Below are 20,604 nucleotides of genomic sequence, written 5' to 3'. Positions count from 1 at the left end.
TCAACACAAGATATTGTATAAATGAAATAATGGATTATCTTGAAATTAAACCCGAACTTAGGATAAAATATAGAGTTTCTAAAAAAGCCAATAATAAATTAAATAACCTGTTTTCCAAATACATAAATGAATGATTTTTTACCCATTTGGGAAAATAAGATAAAATTTAACAACCATAAAAATCTTCCAAATTCATTAAGATGTCTTAAAGTTGGTTCAAGCGGGTGTGGAAAAACCTGCTTACTTTTAAAGATGCTCCTTACTCCCAACTTTTTGGATTATGATAATTTAATAATTTTCACAAAGCCGAGTTTTCAACCTGAGTATCAACTACTCCTCACAAGGTTTTATTGCTGGTCTTCAAAAAGAAGATAGAATCAGTTTATTTAAACTTCAAAACAAACAAAACGATTACAACATTGAAGATATAATACAAGTATTTTGTGATACACAGAGATATAAAAAGAAATCAAAACCGATAACTTGTATTCTTAGTGATAATACGGATGATATACCTTCTCCCCAAGATTTGGATAGATAAAAAAAGAACCTCATTATCTTTGATGATTGTGTTAATGAGAGAAACCAAATGGTAATGGATAGCTACTACACAAGAAGGAGACATTCTTCTTTTAATTGTATTTATCTTCGTCAATCATACTTTCAACTTCCTCGTCGCTCAATAAGAAACAATGCTTATACTTTTGTTTTATTCAAGTTCAATTCAATAGATATAAACAATTTTTGGAGAGACAATTGTTCTGCATTATGGAGTAAAAAGGAATTTGGGGATTATATGAAGCACACGACTGAAAAATATAAATATATTGTTGTGAAACAAGATGAGATATAAAGTGATATATTTTTTATTTTATAAACAATTACATATATAAATGACAACTATTATTATAAATCTTGTGGGTAAATCTGCTTCTGGAAAAAACTTTCATCAATCAAGGTTCTTGTATAGTACAAATGAGGATATTGTAAATTTGCTTAAAAAGCACCAAGACGTAGTTCGTATTGTATCAACAACAACTGGAGCAATAAGACCTGGAGAAGTGGAAGGTGAAGATTATTACTATATTTCAGAAGAGGAACAAATGCGATTGAGGAATGAAGGCCAAATATGTGAGGAGGTTTCTCTTGGTACAACAAAATATTCACATTGTAAGAGTGAGTTAAAGAAACTAAAATCTGGTGGTCTTGGGATATGAGAAACTAATCCAGAAGGAATGAGACAAATTATTAAACATCTGAGTGGTAATGGGGTGAAGATTTTATCATTCGGTTTTGATGTTGATGAAGAAACTCAATGCAAACATATGAAAAGCAGAGATACAAGTATTAGTGAAGAAGAAATTACAAGTTGTATTAATGTTCATAAAGAATTTTATGAAATATTTAAAGAAAAGGATTTATTTGAACACATCTTTAATGATGAAGAAAAGGAAAATTTCCCTGTTGACCCTTATAATTCAGTGAATGATATTTTCCAATAAATAAATGGATGCAAAAGAAAGAGCAAGAAGATTTAAGGAGCATCAAGAGTTGGTTTCAAAAGTTGTAAAACAACAGGAAGACATAAAGAAGAAACGCAGACAGAAACTAACGGGTGAAGAAGCATTTAAAAGAAAATAAGATAAATTTTTAAAACAACTTTTAAAAACTTCCCAAGAAAAAATTACAGATGTTTCCACAGTTCCCACAATAGAAAATACTCCTAATAAACTTCAAATGTTAAAAGATTTTAGTCAAATGACGGAGGAAGAATTAGAGCATAAAGGAGAATTAGAATATGATGATGAAGGATTATTTCAACAACTGGAAGAGATTAATCAACCCCCTGATTATATTGTGAAGGCTCTTCAACACAATGACTATTCAGCAGATTAAAAAACCATAGCAGGACTCATTCCAACAGAACAACCAGCAATATTTCATCTTGCAAAAGAAAAGGTATTGATATATAATGATGAATTATGGTTCTTGAGTTCTGCTCAACCCCCTGTTAAATTAACCCTCAGATTAATGTTTCTTCTCACAAAAGATGGAAGACAAGGTTCAACTGTGAGGGATGAATCAAAGTATTTTGATAAACCATTGGATATGAAAAATAATGATGACAGAGTATATATTGATCTCCTGGACTCTCTTAATTTTAAGTTTAGTCTATCTGGTAAAAAGAAGGAAGAATGAGAAGGAGAAACACATTATTCAGGCTTTAAGTATCCTTGGTTCAGTTGTTAGTTTTCTTCCAAATGACCCATCATAATGAGTTAATAGACTGTTATTGCTGTTCGGTAGTAAGAAGGCTGGAAATAACAATTGCTTCAATGAAGCATCAGCCATTTTAGACCAGTTGATGAACATGAAAATATTTAATAAATGTCAATACAAAGACATTTTATCTCATATTAAATAAGATGAGAAGCACAATCCTTAGTATTAATTTCACAACAAGCGACCACACATCTTCATTCCCATACCCACTACAACTTGACGCAACAAAAGAATATGAGGCGTCTTTATTGTCCATGGAAACTTATAATACCTTATTTAATATAACTGATAAAAATGACAGGTTTAGTTATAATCCGGGAAGTGGATACAAAACGATAACAGTTTCACCCGGAGCATATGAGATTTCTCAAATATCTTCCGAAATTGCTCGTCTTCTGAAAGAACAGGGTGATGAACCAAAAATATTGTTATATATATTCAAAAACATACTTCAAAATCAACGATTAAACTTAAAAATAACTACAAGGTTGATTTCACAATTGATAATTCATTTCGAGAGTTGTTGGGTTTCTCCTCAAAAAAGATTGAAACTAATGGGACGTTTTACAGTGATAATGTCATTCAAATATCCTCAGGCATAAATTCGGTATTAATTCACTGTGATTTGATTGATGGTGCTTATAATGATGGAATAAAAACTAATACAATATTTTCATTCAGCGCATACTCAACCCCAATTGGTTATAAATTCAATATGGAACCCAAAAATTTGGCTTATCTCCATGTCAGGAAAAAACATATACAGAGTAAATTTTAGGATAACCGACCAAGATAATCGCATGATTTCTATTCGTGGAGAAATTATATCCATCAGAATTCACCTCCGTGAAGTTTTCCAATAAATAAATACAATGGTTATTGTGAGGAAACACGAGTTGGGAAAATATAAAATAATTACAGGGGATGGGATGTTCCTTTCCCCATACTACAAGGGTGAAGGTATGTATCTTGGTGGAGCATACTATTAACCTAAGAGACAAAGGGGTGTCAGACATCAATTTAGAGGAGATGGGATAATTGATACTCTAATGGGGATAGATTCAACTTTTCTTCAACATAAAGACCAAATTGGTTCAACTGCTTCCGCTGTGGGAAATGTAGCTGGTGCTATAAAGAGTATAAAAGATGCCCAAAAGGAATCTCATAAATTACAAGCAATAAAAGAAATTAAGAAATGCAAAACTCAGTTGTCTCCCCAAGAACGACAGAAAAGAATTCAAATACTTGGGTCAGGGTTTCAAAAGGTTTAACATCTTTTTTCCTCTATAAATAAAAGTATGGAAGCAATTGATAGTATCTATGATTTGGATGATACCATTGTCATCTCAAACTCTACAAAAAGAAGACTACTTCAAGGTAAATGCAATAACTGGAACAGACTGGAATGCAAATGGAACAAAAAGTTTTGAAATAAATAATCAACACTTATTTGAATCTCACCGAAAGTTTCTTGTTGTGTAAATTTACATTCACTAAGGCTGCGACTAACACAAACGCTACACTCGTAAATGATTTCTTCTGAAAAATGTTTGATCGTGTTTGTTTGTACATTGAAACACAAGAAGTTGAAGCAGTTGATTATGTCTCTTCTACATCTGAAATGATGAAACTTACACCATATTCATTTCGTGATCGAATGGGAAAGGGGGCTGTCGAAGGTTTTATTCCTGATATGTCAACGGGAACAAACACAGACCCTGGATATAGTCAAAGTAAAGGAATGTATAATGATGATACAAAAGCAGATAATAGTTTTCCTGTGGCAGTTCGTCTTAAAGGTATATTTGGATTTTGTGATCATGACAAAGTTCTGTATGGTCTTAAAATTAGATTTCAACTGCAAAGGAATGAGAATGAAAATAGATTGCTTTTTGGTGTGACTAATGCTTTTGCTGCTCAGAATAAAGTTGTTGTTGATGAAATTAGTTTGTATATGAGTGAATATACTCCTAATCTTAAAACAGAAGAGATGTTGAATAGAAGACTGAACTCAAAGAAGCCACTCAATGTATCATACCTTAAAAGAATATGTCAGCATGTTAAACTGAACCAAACCACTTACACGTGGAATTTGGGTGTTTTGGAAGGAAAGCCATGACATCTGTGGCTCATTAAAAAAAAACCAGATGGTGATACTGCTACTGATAAAAATAATGCATTGAGTGATAATGCTAAGGTTAAACAACTTCGTGTTTCTCCAGATGGAACATTTTATCCACGAGAAAGATTGGAAATTAATTGGGAAAAAAATGATTATGCTGAAGCATACAAGTCTTACCAAAAGGTGTGTGAAAGCAATGTATATAAAGAAGAAGAAGAAGAATAATAACAATATTATTTCAGAATAATAATAATAACCTATTTTGGATATGAGAGCATTTAAAAGTCTGTATACAATCTCTGCGATTGACCTGAGTGGTCAAAAGGAAACTATATGGTCTAATCGAGTGGATACTTCCCTATACGTTGAAAGAGGAGAGAGAGTGAAGAAGTTGATACATCTTGTTTGCTTTTGGAAGAAACAGAATTACAGATGAATACAGATAATGGTGTTATGATTAGTCTCACATAATTTTTTTGATAAATAAATGAGTGGTAAAGTGCCAACTGGGGTATATGTTAATCAAATCAATCTTCATAAACTATCATCTTGTATTCAAAATGAAAAGCCTTGTATGATTAATGTTAATACAATTCAGAGAAAAGGAGCAGTAAGAATTGATGTTTTGCTCACAAGAGAACAGGTTAAAATCTTGAGCGATACTGGCTCACTGAAAATTAAAATGTCAAAGCCAATGTTGAAGAAATATTCAATAAGAGAGACGAGTGGAGGAATTCTCCCATTTCTAATTCCTTTCTTTGCTGGTTTAAGTGCTGCTGGACCATTGATGGGTGGTATTTCAACAGTGGTGAAAACTGCCAATGAAAGGAAGGCTCAACTCCGGGCTCAAAAAGAATTGGAAAGACCTCACAAATAGTTGGAGAAACAAATTAGTGGAAGTAGTGTAATTGTAGATTTTGCTGAAAAACTAGAAAGTCTGCCTGATAAAGCGAGATTGTTAGTTGGAGATATGCTTTCTTCTATCGCACAAGCAGGTGTAAAATTAACTAAAAAGGGTAATGGATTATACATTTTAATAAATAAATGAGTATTGATGATTGGTTTAGAGAATTTGGAAAGAATACAACATCAAATTTACAACTTGTCAAATATTGTAAGAAATTAAATTTCATAATGTGGTTATTTGTATGAGAGATGAATTAACAAACGTGTCTTAACATACATAGAATATTATTATGAACTTAGAATATAATAATGGAAACTGTTCTCATTGGGTTTGTATTTTTAATAGTCAAGACAAATATTATTTTGGCAGTTTTGGTCTTCCACCACCTGTTGAAGTAATAAAATTCTTACAGAATGGTGTTTATCAAACATTTCAAGTCCAATAATTAAATTCCAAGTGTTGTGGTCAATTATGTCTTTATGTGTTATTTCAAGTCAACAAAAATAAAAATGTTAATGACATTTTTAATCTAATATAAATGACTTATGTTGGTAAAGATAGTTCTATGTTTGGTGTATCCCAAGAACTGGATATTGATTTTTCAAATTATTACACAAAGGCACAGGCTGAACGACAGAAATATAGTATAGCAAAAAATATTAACATGAAAAATGCTTATAAATTAATAAATTATCCAAGCCTGACTGAAGCGAATGACTTGGTGAGATTAAGTGATTATCACGATAAATCCTTAAATAAAACGGCTGTCTATTCCAAAGATACAGAAGTGTTGATTTTATCTCCAGGTCATACAGAATTCACAGTTCCAATTTAAATAAAAAAATTTTTATAAAGAAGGGCGTATCGTTTGTATGAGAATAGAACAATGGGGATATGATATGAATGATTTCGGGTATAATTGGTCATTTAAAATTAACCTAGAAGACCTGGAACAATTAAATCAGTTTCGTAAGGAAGAATATAATCCACTTGGTGCCGAGAATGAGTTTTGTGGAAGCACAATTAGCAAACAACAAATAAAATAATTTAATAAGGGTAAAATCAATAATGGTTTTGCCATAATTTTTGTCATGAAAACACAAAGAACAGGATTATATGTAATAAGTAAAGAAATACAAAATTATTTAACTATGGGAAGATGGGGAGGTATTTCTTGTCCTTATATTAATCTGTCATATATTTCTAATACATAAATGACAGCAAGAAGGCTTCAAGAAAATTATCATTTCTGTGTCCAAGCATACCTTCAAGAAAATGGTATTCGGTATTTTAATAAATATGTTCTACAACATAAGAATGAGGTATTTTCAATAAAAGATTGGCTTTATACTGATGTTAAGAAAACCAACAACTTTGGACTGAATTAAAATGTTAAATAATGAAAAAATTTTAAAGTTAAGAAAACGTAAGGCTCTTTTATAAATTCAGTAGAAATTTTATTGGTTTCCTGTTGTAAAAAAAAATATTTTGGATGCAGGAATTACAAGAAATCCTGATGAATATATGTATGATATTCTATGGGGTGAAAGTGATTCAAGGATAGTAAGGGATGAGGAAGGAGTTGAAGAAACTGAGACAAGTGAGGAGGAGAAGGAGAAGAGAGAGAAGGAGGAGAGGAAGAAGAGAGAGAGAAAGAGGCAAGGGAGAAGAGAGAGAGGAGGAGAGGGAGAAGAGAGAGAAAGAGGCAAGGGAGAAGAGAGAGAAGGAGGCAAGGGAGAAGAGTGAGAATGAGGCAACGGAGAGAGAGGGAAGGAGGCAAGGGAGAAGAGAGAGAGAAGGAGGAGATGGAGAGGGAGGAAAGTGAGAGAATAAATAAATATAAAAATATAGAAACCAGTGAGATTAGAAAAAGATTGGGGGTATTACAGAAAATATATAAATCTCAACGCACCGAGGAGGAAAATTAAGAATTGACAAGTCTAATAGAAATATTTGCGTCAAGGCTATTAACATCGTTTTCCTTGGTGTGATTGGCTTTAATTAAAGTTTCACATTTTTTTCTTAAATAAATGGAGGAGAGAGTGAAGACATTTCTGAGGATTCTTTGTGTTTTATCCTTTCTATCCCATTTTATGTTTCTATCCCTTAATGTTTTATCTTTATGTTTTATCTCTCTATCCCACCCCTTCTTTCTCATCACTCCCACCCCTATCCTTCTCTGTCGCACCCCTATCTCTCTCTCTCTCTCTCTCTCTCTCTCTCTCTCTCTCTCTCTCTCTCTCTCTCTCTCTCTCTCGCACCCCTATCCCTCTCTCTCGCACCCCTATCCCTCTCTCTCGCACCCCTATCCTTCTCTCCGACCCCTCTCCCTCTCTCCATCTCCCCTCTCCTCCGTCCTCTCTCCATCTTCCCTCCTTCCTATCCGTCCTCTATCCTTCCTCTCTCTCCTCTCTCCCTTCCCCCCTCCCCCATAATATTCCCGTCAACTAAGCGACAGGTTGTATTTGCTCATGTGTAATGATGTAATGTTGGCGGAAGCATATCTGGTGGCGACATGACGTCGAAAATTGTCGTTCTAGTTTTAAATTATTTTATAAAGTTCCATTGCACTTCTTTAGTTCCCCTAATTTCTTACTTCCATCTTTCAATGGGTCCTTCCATCTTGTCTCATAACCATGAAAGCCATTAGGTCCAGCAATGAAATTGATCCGTAGGTAAAGCCAATGACTAGGTTGCCACTCCGCTTGACTTCAGGATGGAGGTAGAAGTTTGTAATTTGCAGGGTGTTAGTGATAACTCACATACTATTCGAGAAAGACACTGAGGGATCTTTAAAGTCCACGAACAACCGATGCTCGCAGATGGGCATTCTCATTGGGTAAGAGTAAAAATATAAAAATAATCCTTTGGGATCATATGATTGTGTGCCTTTTTTCTGTAGTTCATGATGCTGATGCACCATGTAATCTCGCACGAGTTGTGTGGAAGGATGTACAAATATCCATTTTATAAATGAACACTAGATAATGCTATGAACAATGATAAAAAGCAGTCTTTTGTTGACAGCTGGGGCTGCAGGAACCATGGACGAGATGCAAGCTGCTTCCAGCAATGACCTGCTCCACAGGCTGGCGAAAGATAGGCATAAGAGGATGCAAAAAAGACAAGAACTACAACTTCTTTCTTCTGATCCTTGTACCGACGGAGATACGCTCTTGACAGCTCTGCCGGAGTGTGGTAAGATTGGTTTGCTTTGAAGACAATGTTGTATAATTGTGTACCTTTGTATGTTTTATTGGTTTCGGCAGTTAATGCTTTGTCAATTTCAGGAAGGGTAAACTTTTAGAATTTAAAGCATGGTATATAAGCATTTATGCTACACAGGATGATAGTGTTGTTGGTGATTCAGAGGATAAACTGTTTTATTGTTATTATTATTATTTTTTCCAGGGTACATCCAAAAAATCATAAAAAATGAGAAGCAATTTTCAATCGTAAAGCCTACCAGTAAGATGTTGCGTTTGAAAGGCCAGTCCCTGAAACCACGTGAGTACATTTCAATCGCTGTTACTTTGTAGCTCACGAGGGAGCTTGTACATGAATTCCTAGCAGGATAAAGACATTGGTGGACATCGGTGTGCTTTTTGCATGAATTGCAAGGACATTGGATAATAAGACAAATGTATATCAGATTTGAACCTCGGTTGATTTTCTTTTTCCGACACAATGATGTAGGGTAATGGTGGAGCAAAATGACAAAGGGCAACAAAACTACCAAAGGGAGCTGGGGGTTGGGGGAGGGGAGAGGTGTACAGAATGAGGAAAGAGGAATAACACAAAACAAGTAACAATGGCCTGTAGAGGAACAGGATGCGCAGAAGACATTGTAAGAACATGACTGAAGTGAAGAGGACGAGACAACGGCCACAGGGAGACGATAGCACAACTGGGAGAATAAGGGGACGAAACCAGCCCGGACTTTGTGAGGGTGAGCAGGTGAAGGTTATCTTGAGGAATGCATGTGACTTGGGGTGGCTAGGGGCTGGGGCAGTAGGAGCAAGGCCAAGGTTTCTGACATTGTGAACCAGGGGTTCAGATGGGAATAGTATTCAGCACACCCACTTTCTGATTGCAATGAAGTGAAACGACATGATACAAGGATCAAGTAAGCAGCAGCAATCATGCTCAAAACCCAATGATCCTGAAACGTCCATTTATAAGGGAGTGGTTGTAACCAGTAATGGAGGTGTTCTTGCTTCCTTCTGATGCCAAAGTTTATGTAATCCTAACTTATGGTCAAGACAAAATAGGCAATTTATTAATTTATTTCCTTTTTTTAATCTCTTACATTTGTGGTGTAGTCAAACAAATGTATGGCATCATGTGTTATTTTTCACTCAGCTGTGATTCTCAGGTCCCAAGTGACCATATTGTTATGCTTGTATTTTGTTAAACTTAGCCTGATTGCTAATTTTGCATCACAGTTGAGCTCATTTTTGAGGGATAAGCTTGAACTGTATTTCACCAATTAACTTGAGATTCAAAGTTAGGATGGAAGGGGGAGGTGATCTATGTGCCTGTATGATGTCACATGACCCCAACTATATACGTGTATATTGTATAATATAATGATATCCTATGGTGTTCAGTCAAGCCTGGTGTTGGCTTAACAGTAAAGGTGGCTGGCTTAAGTTATTAGGGTTTTGAGTTTGAGCCCCTGTTGGCCACTGAATTAACACCAGGTGAGGTTGACTCAGCCTGCCATCCTTTCGAGGTCTGCAAAATGAGTACTAGTGTACTGGTAATGGAGGGCACTGCATCAGCGGCACAGTCGCGCCCCCAGAAAATTATGCAATCAGCAGCCACGCGCTGCACACATTAACTATGGTGGGCAGGCGAGTGCTGTGAGGCGTTAGCGAGAAAGAAACGTGCCTTCTCCATCTGTACCCTTCAGTTAAATCCTACCAATGGAAGCTTAGACACTTTACAAGGCATGAAATCTGTGTGCATCCATCCCATAGAACAGGGGTCGGGAACGTGTGGCTCGCGAGCCAGGTATGGCTCTTTTGATGATTGCATCTGGCTCACAGATAAAATTGGAGTTTGAAACTTGGAAAGCCCAATATTTCTCGCAGAAGCTTTACCTATAGTTTGAATGGTGTCGTGCTTCATTCACGTGCAGGGCTGAACTTGGCAGAAGGAGAGAAGAAAAAACACCTCCGAATTGTCTGAAGCGGTTTTTGTTTCGTCCAGTCATGCGGCCGACGCGAGTAGTGATTTCGGTTCCTCCAATGACGTGCCGCCGCCGAGACGCGTCACGGAATTCATCTCGACCAATCACGCGCCACCGCTGAGGCGACTCGTGATTTCGGTTCCTCCAATGACGTGCCGCCGCCGAGACGCGTCACGGAATTCATCTCGACCAATCACGCGCCACCGCTGAGGCGACAGCATCCCAGAGTCGGCCGGCCGCGCCGCACCTCTCGAGTATGTCAGCCCGTGCGCAGGCCAGCCAGACTCACTTGGGTCAACATCTCCCTCTCATTTGCTCAAAGCTAACCCTTCGACGAAGAAGATGGCGAAAAGAAAAAAAGATGAGGAGTATCGTACATTTCAGGACGAATGGGCCGAAGAATTCGCCTTTGTGGAGAGAGCAGGTTCTGTGGTGTGTCTAATTTGCAATGACAAAATTGCATCGATGAAACTGTCGAATATAAAGCGGCACTTCGACACGCGCCATGCTACCTTTGCATCAAAATCCCCTGCGGGAGCAGCAGAAAGAAAGCGTGCCAAGAGCTACTGAGCAGGGTGCAAGCCAGCCAGCAGCAACTCCGCGTATGGACCCGGCAAGGTGACTATAATTCCGCCAGCTTTGCTGGATCTTTAGCAATAGTGAGGAACGGAAAACCATTCACAGATGGCGAGTATGCAAAAACGTTCATGCTGGATGTCGCCAATGAGCTTTTTGATGATCTTCCGAACAAAGACAAGATAATCAAACGTATACAAGACATGCCTCTGTCGGCAAGAACTGTTCATGATCGTACCATCATGATGGCAAACCAAGTCGAGGAAACGCAAGTGAAGGACATAAATACAGCGCCGTTCTTTTCCCTGGCTTTGGATGAGTCAACAGAAGTAAGCCATTTGTCGCAGTTCAGTGTGATTGCAAGATATGCTGCTGGTGATACACTGCGCGAAGAAAGTCTTGCTGTTCTGCCAATAAAAGGGTCCACAAGAGGTGAGTATTTATTCAAGTCTTTCATGGAGTTCGCTCAAGAAAAAAATCTATGAATGGATAAACTTATCTCGGTGTGTACTGATGGTGCTCCGTGTATGGTGGGGAAAAACAAAGGATTTGTGGCGCTTCTCCGTGAACATGAAAATAGACCCATCCTAAGTTTCCATTGCATTCTACACCAGGAGGCACTTTGTGCTCAGATGTGTGATGGGCAGCTTGGCGAAGTGATGTCGCTGGTCATTCGTGTGATCAACTTTATTGTTGCCCGAGCCTTAAATGCTCACCAGTTTAAAACACTGCTGGATGAAGTTGGAAATAACTATCACGGTCTGCTTTTGCACAGCAATGTGCGTTGGTTGTCAAGAGGGAAGGTGCTTAGCCGTTTTGCGGCTTGCCTGAACGAAATCCGGACTTTCCTTGAAATGAAAGGGATTGAGCATCCTGAGCTAGCCGAAACTGAGTGGCTCCTCAAGTTTTACTATCTCGTGGATATGACTGAACATCTGAACGAGCTCAACGTGAAAATGCAAGGCATTGGAAATACAGTGTTATCCCTTCAAGAAGCCGTGTTTGCTTTTGAAAACAAGCTGGAGCTCTTTATCATGGATCTTGAAACAGGTCGTTTACTACATTTTGAAAAACTGAGACAATTTAAAGATGCATGCACAGCAAGTGAGCCCACTCAAAACTTTGATCTCCACCAGTTAGCTGGCTTCACATCCAGTCTCCTACAGTCATTCAAAGCACGCTTTGGAGAATTTCGTGAGCACACTCGTCTTTTTAAGTTCATCACCCATCCAAACGAGTGTTCACTGAACACAGCCGACCTGAGTTACATTCCTGGTGTCTCCGTCAGAGATTTTGAAGCAGAAGTGGCTGACCTGAAGGCCTCAGACATGTGGGTGAATAAGTTAAAGTCACTGAATGAAGATTTGGAAAGAATCGCACGACAGAAAGCAGAGTTGGCGAGCAAGCACATGTGGACAGAAATGAAAAAACATCAACCCGAAGACGAGCTGATTATCAAAACTTGGAACGCGCTTCCTGTCACATACCTCACACTGCAGCGTGTGAGTATTGCTGTATTGACCTTGTTTGGATCTACGTATGCATGTGAGCAGTCATTCTCACATCTTAAAAACATCAAGTCCAACCTACGATCACGTCTAACAGATGAAAGCCTCAACGCTTGCATGAAGCTTAACCTCACCAAGTACCAACCAGACTACAAAGCCATCAGCAAATCCATGCAGCACCAGAAGTCCCATTAATGATGAGTATTATAACAACATTATTTAAAAGAATAAATTCAGAGGCTTATTATACTCACATTTAGTTGAATTCAGTCTTAAAATATATTATATGGCTCTCACTGAAATAGATTTCCAAATATTTTGCTTTAATGGCTCTCTGAGTCAAAAACGTTCCCGACCCCTGCCATAGAAGAATGAAAACCCTTGAGTAAAGATATTCCAGTCCTTTCTTCATCCACCAAATCTTGGTGACGGCTGGTAAAATCTCTCAGGAGCATGCTCTTCTTTAACACCATGGCTCATTAAAGGAGTCATGGTGGACACTGCCCGTTTTATGGAAGGATGCCTGAATGATGTCTTTGCTTAAAAGGCTTTTGTTTCCAATTTTCCTGCTCCTTCCCACCCCCAGTACCAAATCTCCCTTCACTTACTCCTTGGGGCAAGATACTCAATTGCAAAGGTGGAGAAGTATATAGACAGTCTTGACACATCGTCTGCATTTTGTCTCTGGCATCAGCACACTCATCCTCAAAACATGTGTCTGAGTAGATCCTCTCGTTCCTCTCGTTTCACTACTCTTATGTAGATCCATATTTTGGGGGTCACCTCCCTTCACAATGGAAGTTAGCTTATGTCATTCCTATCGATAAAAAGGCATCAAGCCAAAGCCTCTGAACTCCAGACCAGTAATTCTAAGTCTTCTTCCCATAATCAGCAAGGAAATGTGAGTAGACGTCAAGGTCTATCTGTTCTCCAACTATTTTATATCAGATTATCAATTTTTCTTCGACCATGCCTGCTCCACCCGAGAGATGCTCCTGCTGACTCTGCATTGAAGGGGGCATTCAATACCATCTGGAACTCGGCACTGATAACTAATCCTGTCAAAGGCGTCACAGCTCTATTCTTGATTGGCTGGTGGATTTTCTTGCTTGGAAGCATTGTGTAGCCTCAATGGCATATCTTATCGACCACCTCAGCCTTCGAGGCTGGTTCCCCAAAGTCATTTCCTCAGACCTGTCCGGTTCCTGGTTTACATTCAATTGCTGGCCTTTTTTGAAAACACTCTATCAATTTGCCGATGACTCCACTCTGTGCTAAAAAGATCTTCATACCAATGACTGGTATGCTGCAGCCATATCTTTATCTGCCTTTCTGGATAAAATAAGAAAGTGGTCAATCACCTGCCATGTCATACAATTCCCTCGATTCGTACTCACACTCTTTCTCTAAATAAGGCCCATATGGTTAACCCTCAATATACTTCTGCAATCAGGACAAACAATCTGACATAATCCTTCTTTGGCCATCCTATTTCTGTCCTCCAGAGCAGGGAGGCATCTTTGAATTGATTGTATGCAGGGCTAAGTCATTCATTGGTCATGTTCAGTTCATAACAGTACACAAGGCCTTCATCTGTAGTGCGATGGAATATAATACCTACTTTGGGGGCTGGTGCTGCCATATCTCACCTTGTGCCTCTGGAATCCATTCCTGCGATAGTTCAATCACATTCCTTCCTGCTTGGCTTCAAGGTGGAATTGCATCACCACCTCAAGTCTTACTGAATTATTCCTCCCTGTGATTTTTTTTTAATACCCCCATTAACAAGCTCCCCACCCCCCAACCCTAACCTTTCTTGTCTCCTTTTCCAGTTCCTCTATCCCATTGCTTGTTGTGTCTGCCTGTTGGGTTAGTCCCACTGTCAGTGTTTTGCCTTTATCCCCTCCGTCACCTTGCTTTCCCACGAGCTGTTTGCATCCTGGGAAATGTAGTTTTCTGCATACGAGTTTCAGATACCAAATCGTAGTTTGTGGTTACAATGCCACATGCATTTGTGTTGTCCCTTTTCCTCCTCTGTTCCTCTTATTGGTGTCTGATGCAAAACCTTGTGTTTTATTATTTTTTTGAAGAGGGGTCAGATGATGCGACCAACGATGTTGATGCAAGCCAATCAAAAGGGCATCCCCTGTACCACAGAATTGATATTAAAGACGACGATGGCCAGAACATCACTTGGGTAAGAGTTGGACATTAGTTTGTTTTGTTCTCTGATAATGCAGGATTTTTTTGCATACATAGTAATGTTAAAATAAATCCTCATTTGATTGGTTAATTCCTTGCTTACTGATGATGATACTCAAGGACATCATTGAAAAAGGTTCAACTCTGCTTTCTTGTATATGTTCATCGATTGTAAAATATACTTGCACTTTTTTGCCGCATATCCTTCTGTGTGTTCGTTTATTTTGGACAAACCACTGTCTAAGTCTGTTTACAAGTTGGGCTACATTACCAAGCCAGGAAGTATGTAGATGGTTCTTGTTCAGATCTTTGTATTGTCGACTTTTAAGATGCATTGTGTGTATAATAAGGGAAAAGCTGAATGATGGGAAGTATAAGGTTGAGGTATAATAACAGAGGGGTGGGAAGTGGCAACAAATTGGTTTAACAGAAACAGGGGTTTTAGAGGGCTGTTAGGATAGGTGTACCTAGGATGAATGAAGGTGCACGTGACATTGGTGCACCCACGTTGAAGGAGTGGTGGAAGGGTACATTGCATCGACATGGGGGTTATTATGTAAACAGTGGGAGGGAGGAGAAATGAAGGTGAGAAAGAAACTTCAAAACTTCTTTTTTATTTGAGGAAGGAAATTGCTGCACGAGTGTGTGAGGGCATTCTGGTAGGGCTGAAAGGGCAGATAATGCTCAACTAGGTGATAATGGAGGTGGCACCAACCAGTTTGGATAGCTTAATAACAATGGCATTTTCATAGGATGCATTATTACTAAATTATACAGTGGAATAATTCAAACTAATCCAGCTTTCATCCATTGGGACTTTAAACACAGACACAGACTTGAAGCCTTTAAACACAGATTGTGGATCAAACACAGACAGAATATTTTTCAATTTGTATGGCTTCAGATGCCGCAGGACGACCTGAACAATGCTGTGGACATGTTGCTAAAGGCATTGCATCTTCGCCTGAAGCATATGCAAGCTTCTCAGCAACGTTTCCCACAAACGACTTCTCGATGTTTGAGGAAAGTGATGGTTTTAGAGGAAATGAAAGCAGAGCAGCAACCAGGTAATTGCATATCGCTATTAAATATATGCAATCCTTTTGTTGTTACATCTCTCTTTACTAAAGATACATTAGTGCAATGTTTAAGCAATTTATTCGGGTATTATTAATGTTTTAAGGCTTGTGGAGGGTGGAGGAGCTGCAAAAACAAATCATGGACACAAACACGTGGATGTATGCATGAGACAACATCAGATTTGACTTGAAACGAACAGTCACTGACCTTGGGGGTGGGGGGGGAGCGATTGTAACTTGCCGGATCACTCTGGGGACCACTTTTCGATACGCAGTCAGCGAGGCAATTAGGGAGAATTCCACCTCATCCTCATTCTCCCCACCCACCCCAAGCAGATGCTAACCCATGAGGTTTGTTCATGCTTATCCTCAAAATGTTGAGTGTCAAGCGAGGAAGCAGCGTGTGCAATTTCAGTCTGGTATGACTTGGCCAGGATCGGGTTCAAACCGCCAACCTACGAGATTCAGAGTCGATGCTCTGCCACAATATGGTTGAGTTTGGTAAAACTTGTTCAAATGCAATGCACCTTTTTATTTATTTATTTTCATTGGGAGGAAGCCACATTTTTTTGGCCTTTCACATCCCTATTTGATCTGTTTCTCCTTAACCTGATCTGTTCCTGCACACCTCATCATAGTGTATGAGATCTTAACCCAGCATCATGGGCCACATGCTCTGATGCGAGCATCAAATAAGCCAAATAGTCTTCATCCATCTTTGACATTTGAAGTTTTATGGTTATCCTGTTGGTAAGCCAGTGCTGAGGGCACAAGGATTGCAGTTGACACTCTCAACTCCACCTATCATTGATGTCAAGGCAATAGGATTCCCAACTAACGTCAGTACACATTCAATGAATATGTCATATTCAATGCAATACCTTTCATGAAGGTGCGTGAAAACTGTTTTTGGGTCGTCCGGAAGAAAGCGGAGTTTAAGGCAACACCAGCAGGATGAGCCAAATGGCCTTTACATTTTCAGAGTTGCATTCTCTCCTTGCTTAACTGCTTTGCTGGTTTTATGGCCTGGCCTTGTATGGATGAGTGTTTTTAAATGGTCACCAACTATCTTATAAATATTTCCAAGAGTTTCTTTGTGCATTTTTATATTATTCTTTCACAGCTGAACTATAGCATATAGAGGCCTAGACATCCGTTTTGAGGCCACCATATTGGGATTAGGTCAAGCAGTGCTGCTGCCGGCTCACAGGCAAAAGGTAACCACCATGAGGCGAATAATTCCATAGTTTTTCAATGTCCAACGTGTCCCGAAACCACCGCCGGGAGAAGGTCTGCACCAAGCCAGGCAGCACTGGGTGTCCCCCCCCCCCTTCCCCTCGTGTAGCACCAGGCAGCCCCTGCTAATAGAAAATAAATCCAAGGTATGAGAAGTTGAGTATTGCCTTGTTATTTTGACCCTTGAAACACGTGGCCATTACTTGTCTCGTAACTTGTGCAACTGTAATTTGCCTTCATTTGCTCATAGAGTTCCAACTAAAATATGAATTTGTTTGTTTACAGTCTTTTCCGAGTACCCGGCAGATCTGAAAACGGCCTTTGATCAAGACGTCACCAACGTTCCCTCGCTGAATTACAGCGTCGGCATGCGGAACGGCGTGCTGCAAATGTTTAAAGTTGGGATGGAGAAGTTGCCAGAGGTACCTGAAGTGAAACCCACCTTGCTGAATGCCTACTTGAAAGACATGGCCTTCCTGTTGATGATTATTCAAAATGGTCCTGTGTAAGTCTCTTCCCATCAAACTTCTGATCGTAATTTGTCTAATTTGGACAGTTACATTCCTTTCATTGCCGCATTGAACACCACAAGGTAGCATTTAGTTCTTGATATTCAGGCTGCCCTACGGTAGTTGTCATGATTTGTCTCCAGATAGCGCTACCTGTTTGCATTCTTATTATCCCCACCCTTTTTGAAAAAAAAAAAAATGGGGAGATATTGTAATCAGCTCCATCTGTCTGCTCGTCCATCATGCTATCTCCTCCTAAACAGTTGTGAAGAAATTCGCCAAACTTGATAGTTATGATCACCACATGGCAAGGTGTTAGAGCATTATCATTTTGGCCCCGCCCGTGGAGCGGGGTCAAAAAGTCAAGTCACAAAAAATGGAATTGCAGGCACATTTTAAAACATTTTTTAATGAAACTTTGTATATGCAATCAACATTGGAAGACACACATGAAATATGTACCAAGTGTTTGGATTTGACCTCTGGTTCATGTCCCAGGGTGTTGGGACTTAGTGTCACAGGGGTCAAAACGGAAAAAAATAGACTTGTTGAAATCCTGAGTTATACGGTATCCCAGTGTACTGTTGTACCCTGAGGGACCACATAAAAAAAAAATATACATCCATTTGCATAAAATTACGAGAGCAGATGACTAATAGTTGCAATTGAAAGTTTCCTCCTGACTGCCTTAACATAAATATTATTAATTATTCCCAAGTTTGATATATGGATAAATATAAAATTGTATTAAAAGCGTGTGTGTGTGTGTGTGTGTGTGTGTGTGTGTGTGTGTGTGTGTGTGTGTGTGTGTGTGTGTGTGTGTGTGTGTGTGTGTGTGTGTGTGTGTGTGTGTGTGTGTGTGTGTGTGTGTGTGTGTGGTGAACAATGACCTGGTCGACCAATGTCTGCTGTCACAGAGGATTTGTCCTTCGTTTTCGAAACTGTTCACACTATTCGTGCACATTTTTCTGTGGCATACAGTTTGCATGATATTACACAGTCATTCAACACAGAAAGGACCAGGACATTACAGAACAAAAGGAACAGTAGAAAGAAAGAAAGAGAGGGCGGGAGGGGGGGGTGAAAACAACAGGGTCGAGGAACAAATTAGAGGGAGACTAGGAGGGCCTTTCACCTGGAGGGAGGAAGAATTTCACAACTATACATTATTTTTCCATTTGTAGTTCACTGTTACGATGCAGACATCCCTTGGTATAACTGTATTATGATATAGTGATTTGAATTCTGTCAAATATACGTGAAAATCACTTTTTTTGTAAAATAAATTATAGATGTAAAATTCTAACTGCCGCAAAACAACACATTTTTAACTCGCCTGGACTTTAATCCGGTGAGCTTATGCGATTGAGCAGTGTCCGTAATGCTAGGTTCCCACTATCATGATGTGTGGCACGATTGAAATCGTGGTCTTAATCGTGGACTAATCGTGGTGATCCTATCAGATCTTATCAGATCTTGAGGTCAGTCGTGGCAATCGTGTTAATCGCAGAAAATTTTTGAACGGTTCAAAATTTTTCTACGATCAACACGATCAATTGTCAATCGGGATCATCGTATCAGATCGTATTGCATCGTAACAAAGCGCGACAGATCGCATCTAATCGTGCTTCCTAATCGTGGTGATCGGGATCGATCTTAGACAAGACAAACACCACGCTCTGTGAGACCACGATTTCAATCGTGCCGCGCATCGTGATAGTGGGAACATCTTTCAGAAAAATTCCATGATCAGCTACGAATGGCCAATCGTGGCATTCGTAACGGATCGCACGACAGTGGGAACCTAGCATAAGTAAGTGAGTGAGTCAGTCCGTTAGTCCGTTGATGCTTCAGTCATTATCGCTTGAACCAAACACACAATTTTGATGAAACTTGGCCACAAGTTTCATATCCAATGCCTAACGAAGATGTATTGACTGCATCAAAATGTGTGCTCATTATGGGGATCTACGGGGTGGGGCGAGGGGTTTGACCGCCCCCAAAATCAGTATTTCCTGTCTCCTCCGAAACTACACACACAATTTCCATGAAACTTGACCACAACATTCATCACCTGTGATAGACCAAAGTGTATCGACAATATCAAACTCTTTGCTCATTTTAAAGTGGTCTGGAGGGGGTGGGGGAGGTTGCCCCAAAAATATGTATTTCTTACCTTCTCCAAAAATGCACATACAATTTCGATGAAACTTGACCACAACCTTCATATCACCTGTGATGTACCAAAGTTTGTTCATGGCATAAAAAAACAGAAAATCAGGGTCTAGGGGGGTCTGCAGGTAGCTTGAGTGACTATTGCTCCTCTGATCCAGGTGAACTTCAGGACGCGCGGTCCTATTTTTATTTACATTATCATACATTCGGGACATTTCTAGCAGGAAGGGACAATGGGACGAACGGGGGGCAAATTGGGCAGGGGGGGCAGAACGTGAGGATGGGGGGGTGGGGGTAAGGGGTTAAAGTACTCTATGCATGGGTAAACTTGTCTTCCTTTTCTTTCTCCTTCTCAGCCAAATTTTTTGCCAAACAGGACTAATTGGACTATCAGTGAAGCAACTGGTAGACTCTGCTCATACATATATATTTGTAATGTGTACCCGTTGTGGTGGAGTTGACCACCTACACATCAGGCTTTGTTGCAGAATTGTTGAATTGTAACGGCCCTGATTGAATGCCATGGGCAGGGCTTCATTCCTTCCCGAAACTCACGGCTGTGCTTTGCCAATGGTCTCTTCCCACCAAGTGGACAGAAGAAAACTGCAACCTCATGCTTCTACTTAACAATTTAAATGTAAAAGCGGTGGCCATACAATGCAGGAAAATAACAAGAGCATGGGGATTCTTGATAAATTACAAGTAGGACAGGATCCATGAATCCAAATGGACAACTCAAAGCAGGACAAACACAGAGACGAGTACTTTTTGGATTATCAAGAGAATACCCCAACTAAGGCCAATAATCCATAC

The 20,604-nt window shown here is 39.3% G+C and overlaps 1 protein-coding gene across 9 annotated transcripts in view; it reads left to right on the top strand.

Moving 5' to 3' along the window:
* Nucleotides 1–20,604, top strand: part of LOC147013166 (AMP deaminase 3-like) — a 76,955-nt gene that overhangs the window by 24,601 nt on the left and 31,750 nt on the right. For 7 of the 9 annotated variants that reach the window (XM_085854785.1, XM_085854790.1, XM_085854784.1 and 4 more), the window contains 5 exons: nt 8,340–8,510; nt 8,724–8,819; nt 14,681–14,787; nt 15,697–15,859; nt 17,393–17,612. In XM_085854785.1, coding sequence (XP_085710911.1) covers nt 8,357–8,510; nt 8,724–8,819; nt 14,681–14,787; nt 15,697–15,859; nt 17,393–17,612 — 740 coding nt within the window. In that variant the 5' untranslated portion in view covers nt 8,340–8,356. The remainder of the gene's footprint in view (nt 1–8,339; nt 8,511–8,723; nt 8,820–14,680; nt 14,788–15,696; nt 15,860–17,392; nt 17,613–20,604) is intronic. The other 2 variants (XM_085854791.1, XM_085854792.1) reach the window with 1 other exon arrangement.

Source organism: Eptatretus burgeri, chromosome 14 (genome assembly GCF_056783735.1).
Source record: "Eptatretus burgeri isolate ZD-2024b chromosome 14, Ebu_testis_v1, whole genome shotgun sequence".
Taxonomy (NCBI): Eukaryota; Metazoa; Chordata; class Myxini; order Myxiniformes; family Myxinidae; genus Eptatretus; species Eptatretus burgeri.
The sequence above is the reverse complement of the archived record's forward strand: the minus strand, read 5'-3'. Positions and strand labels throughout refer to the sequence as shown.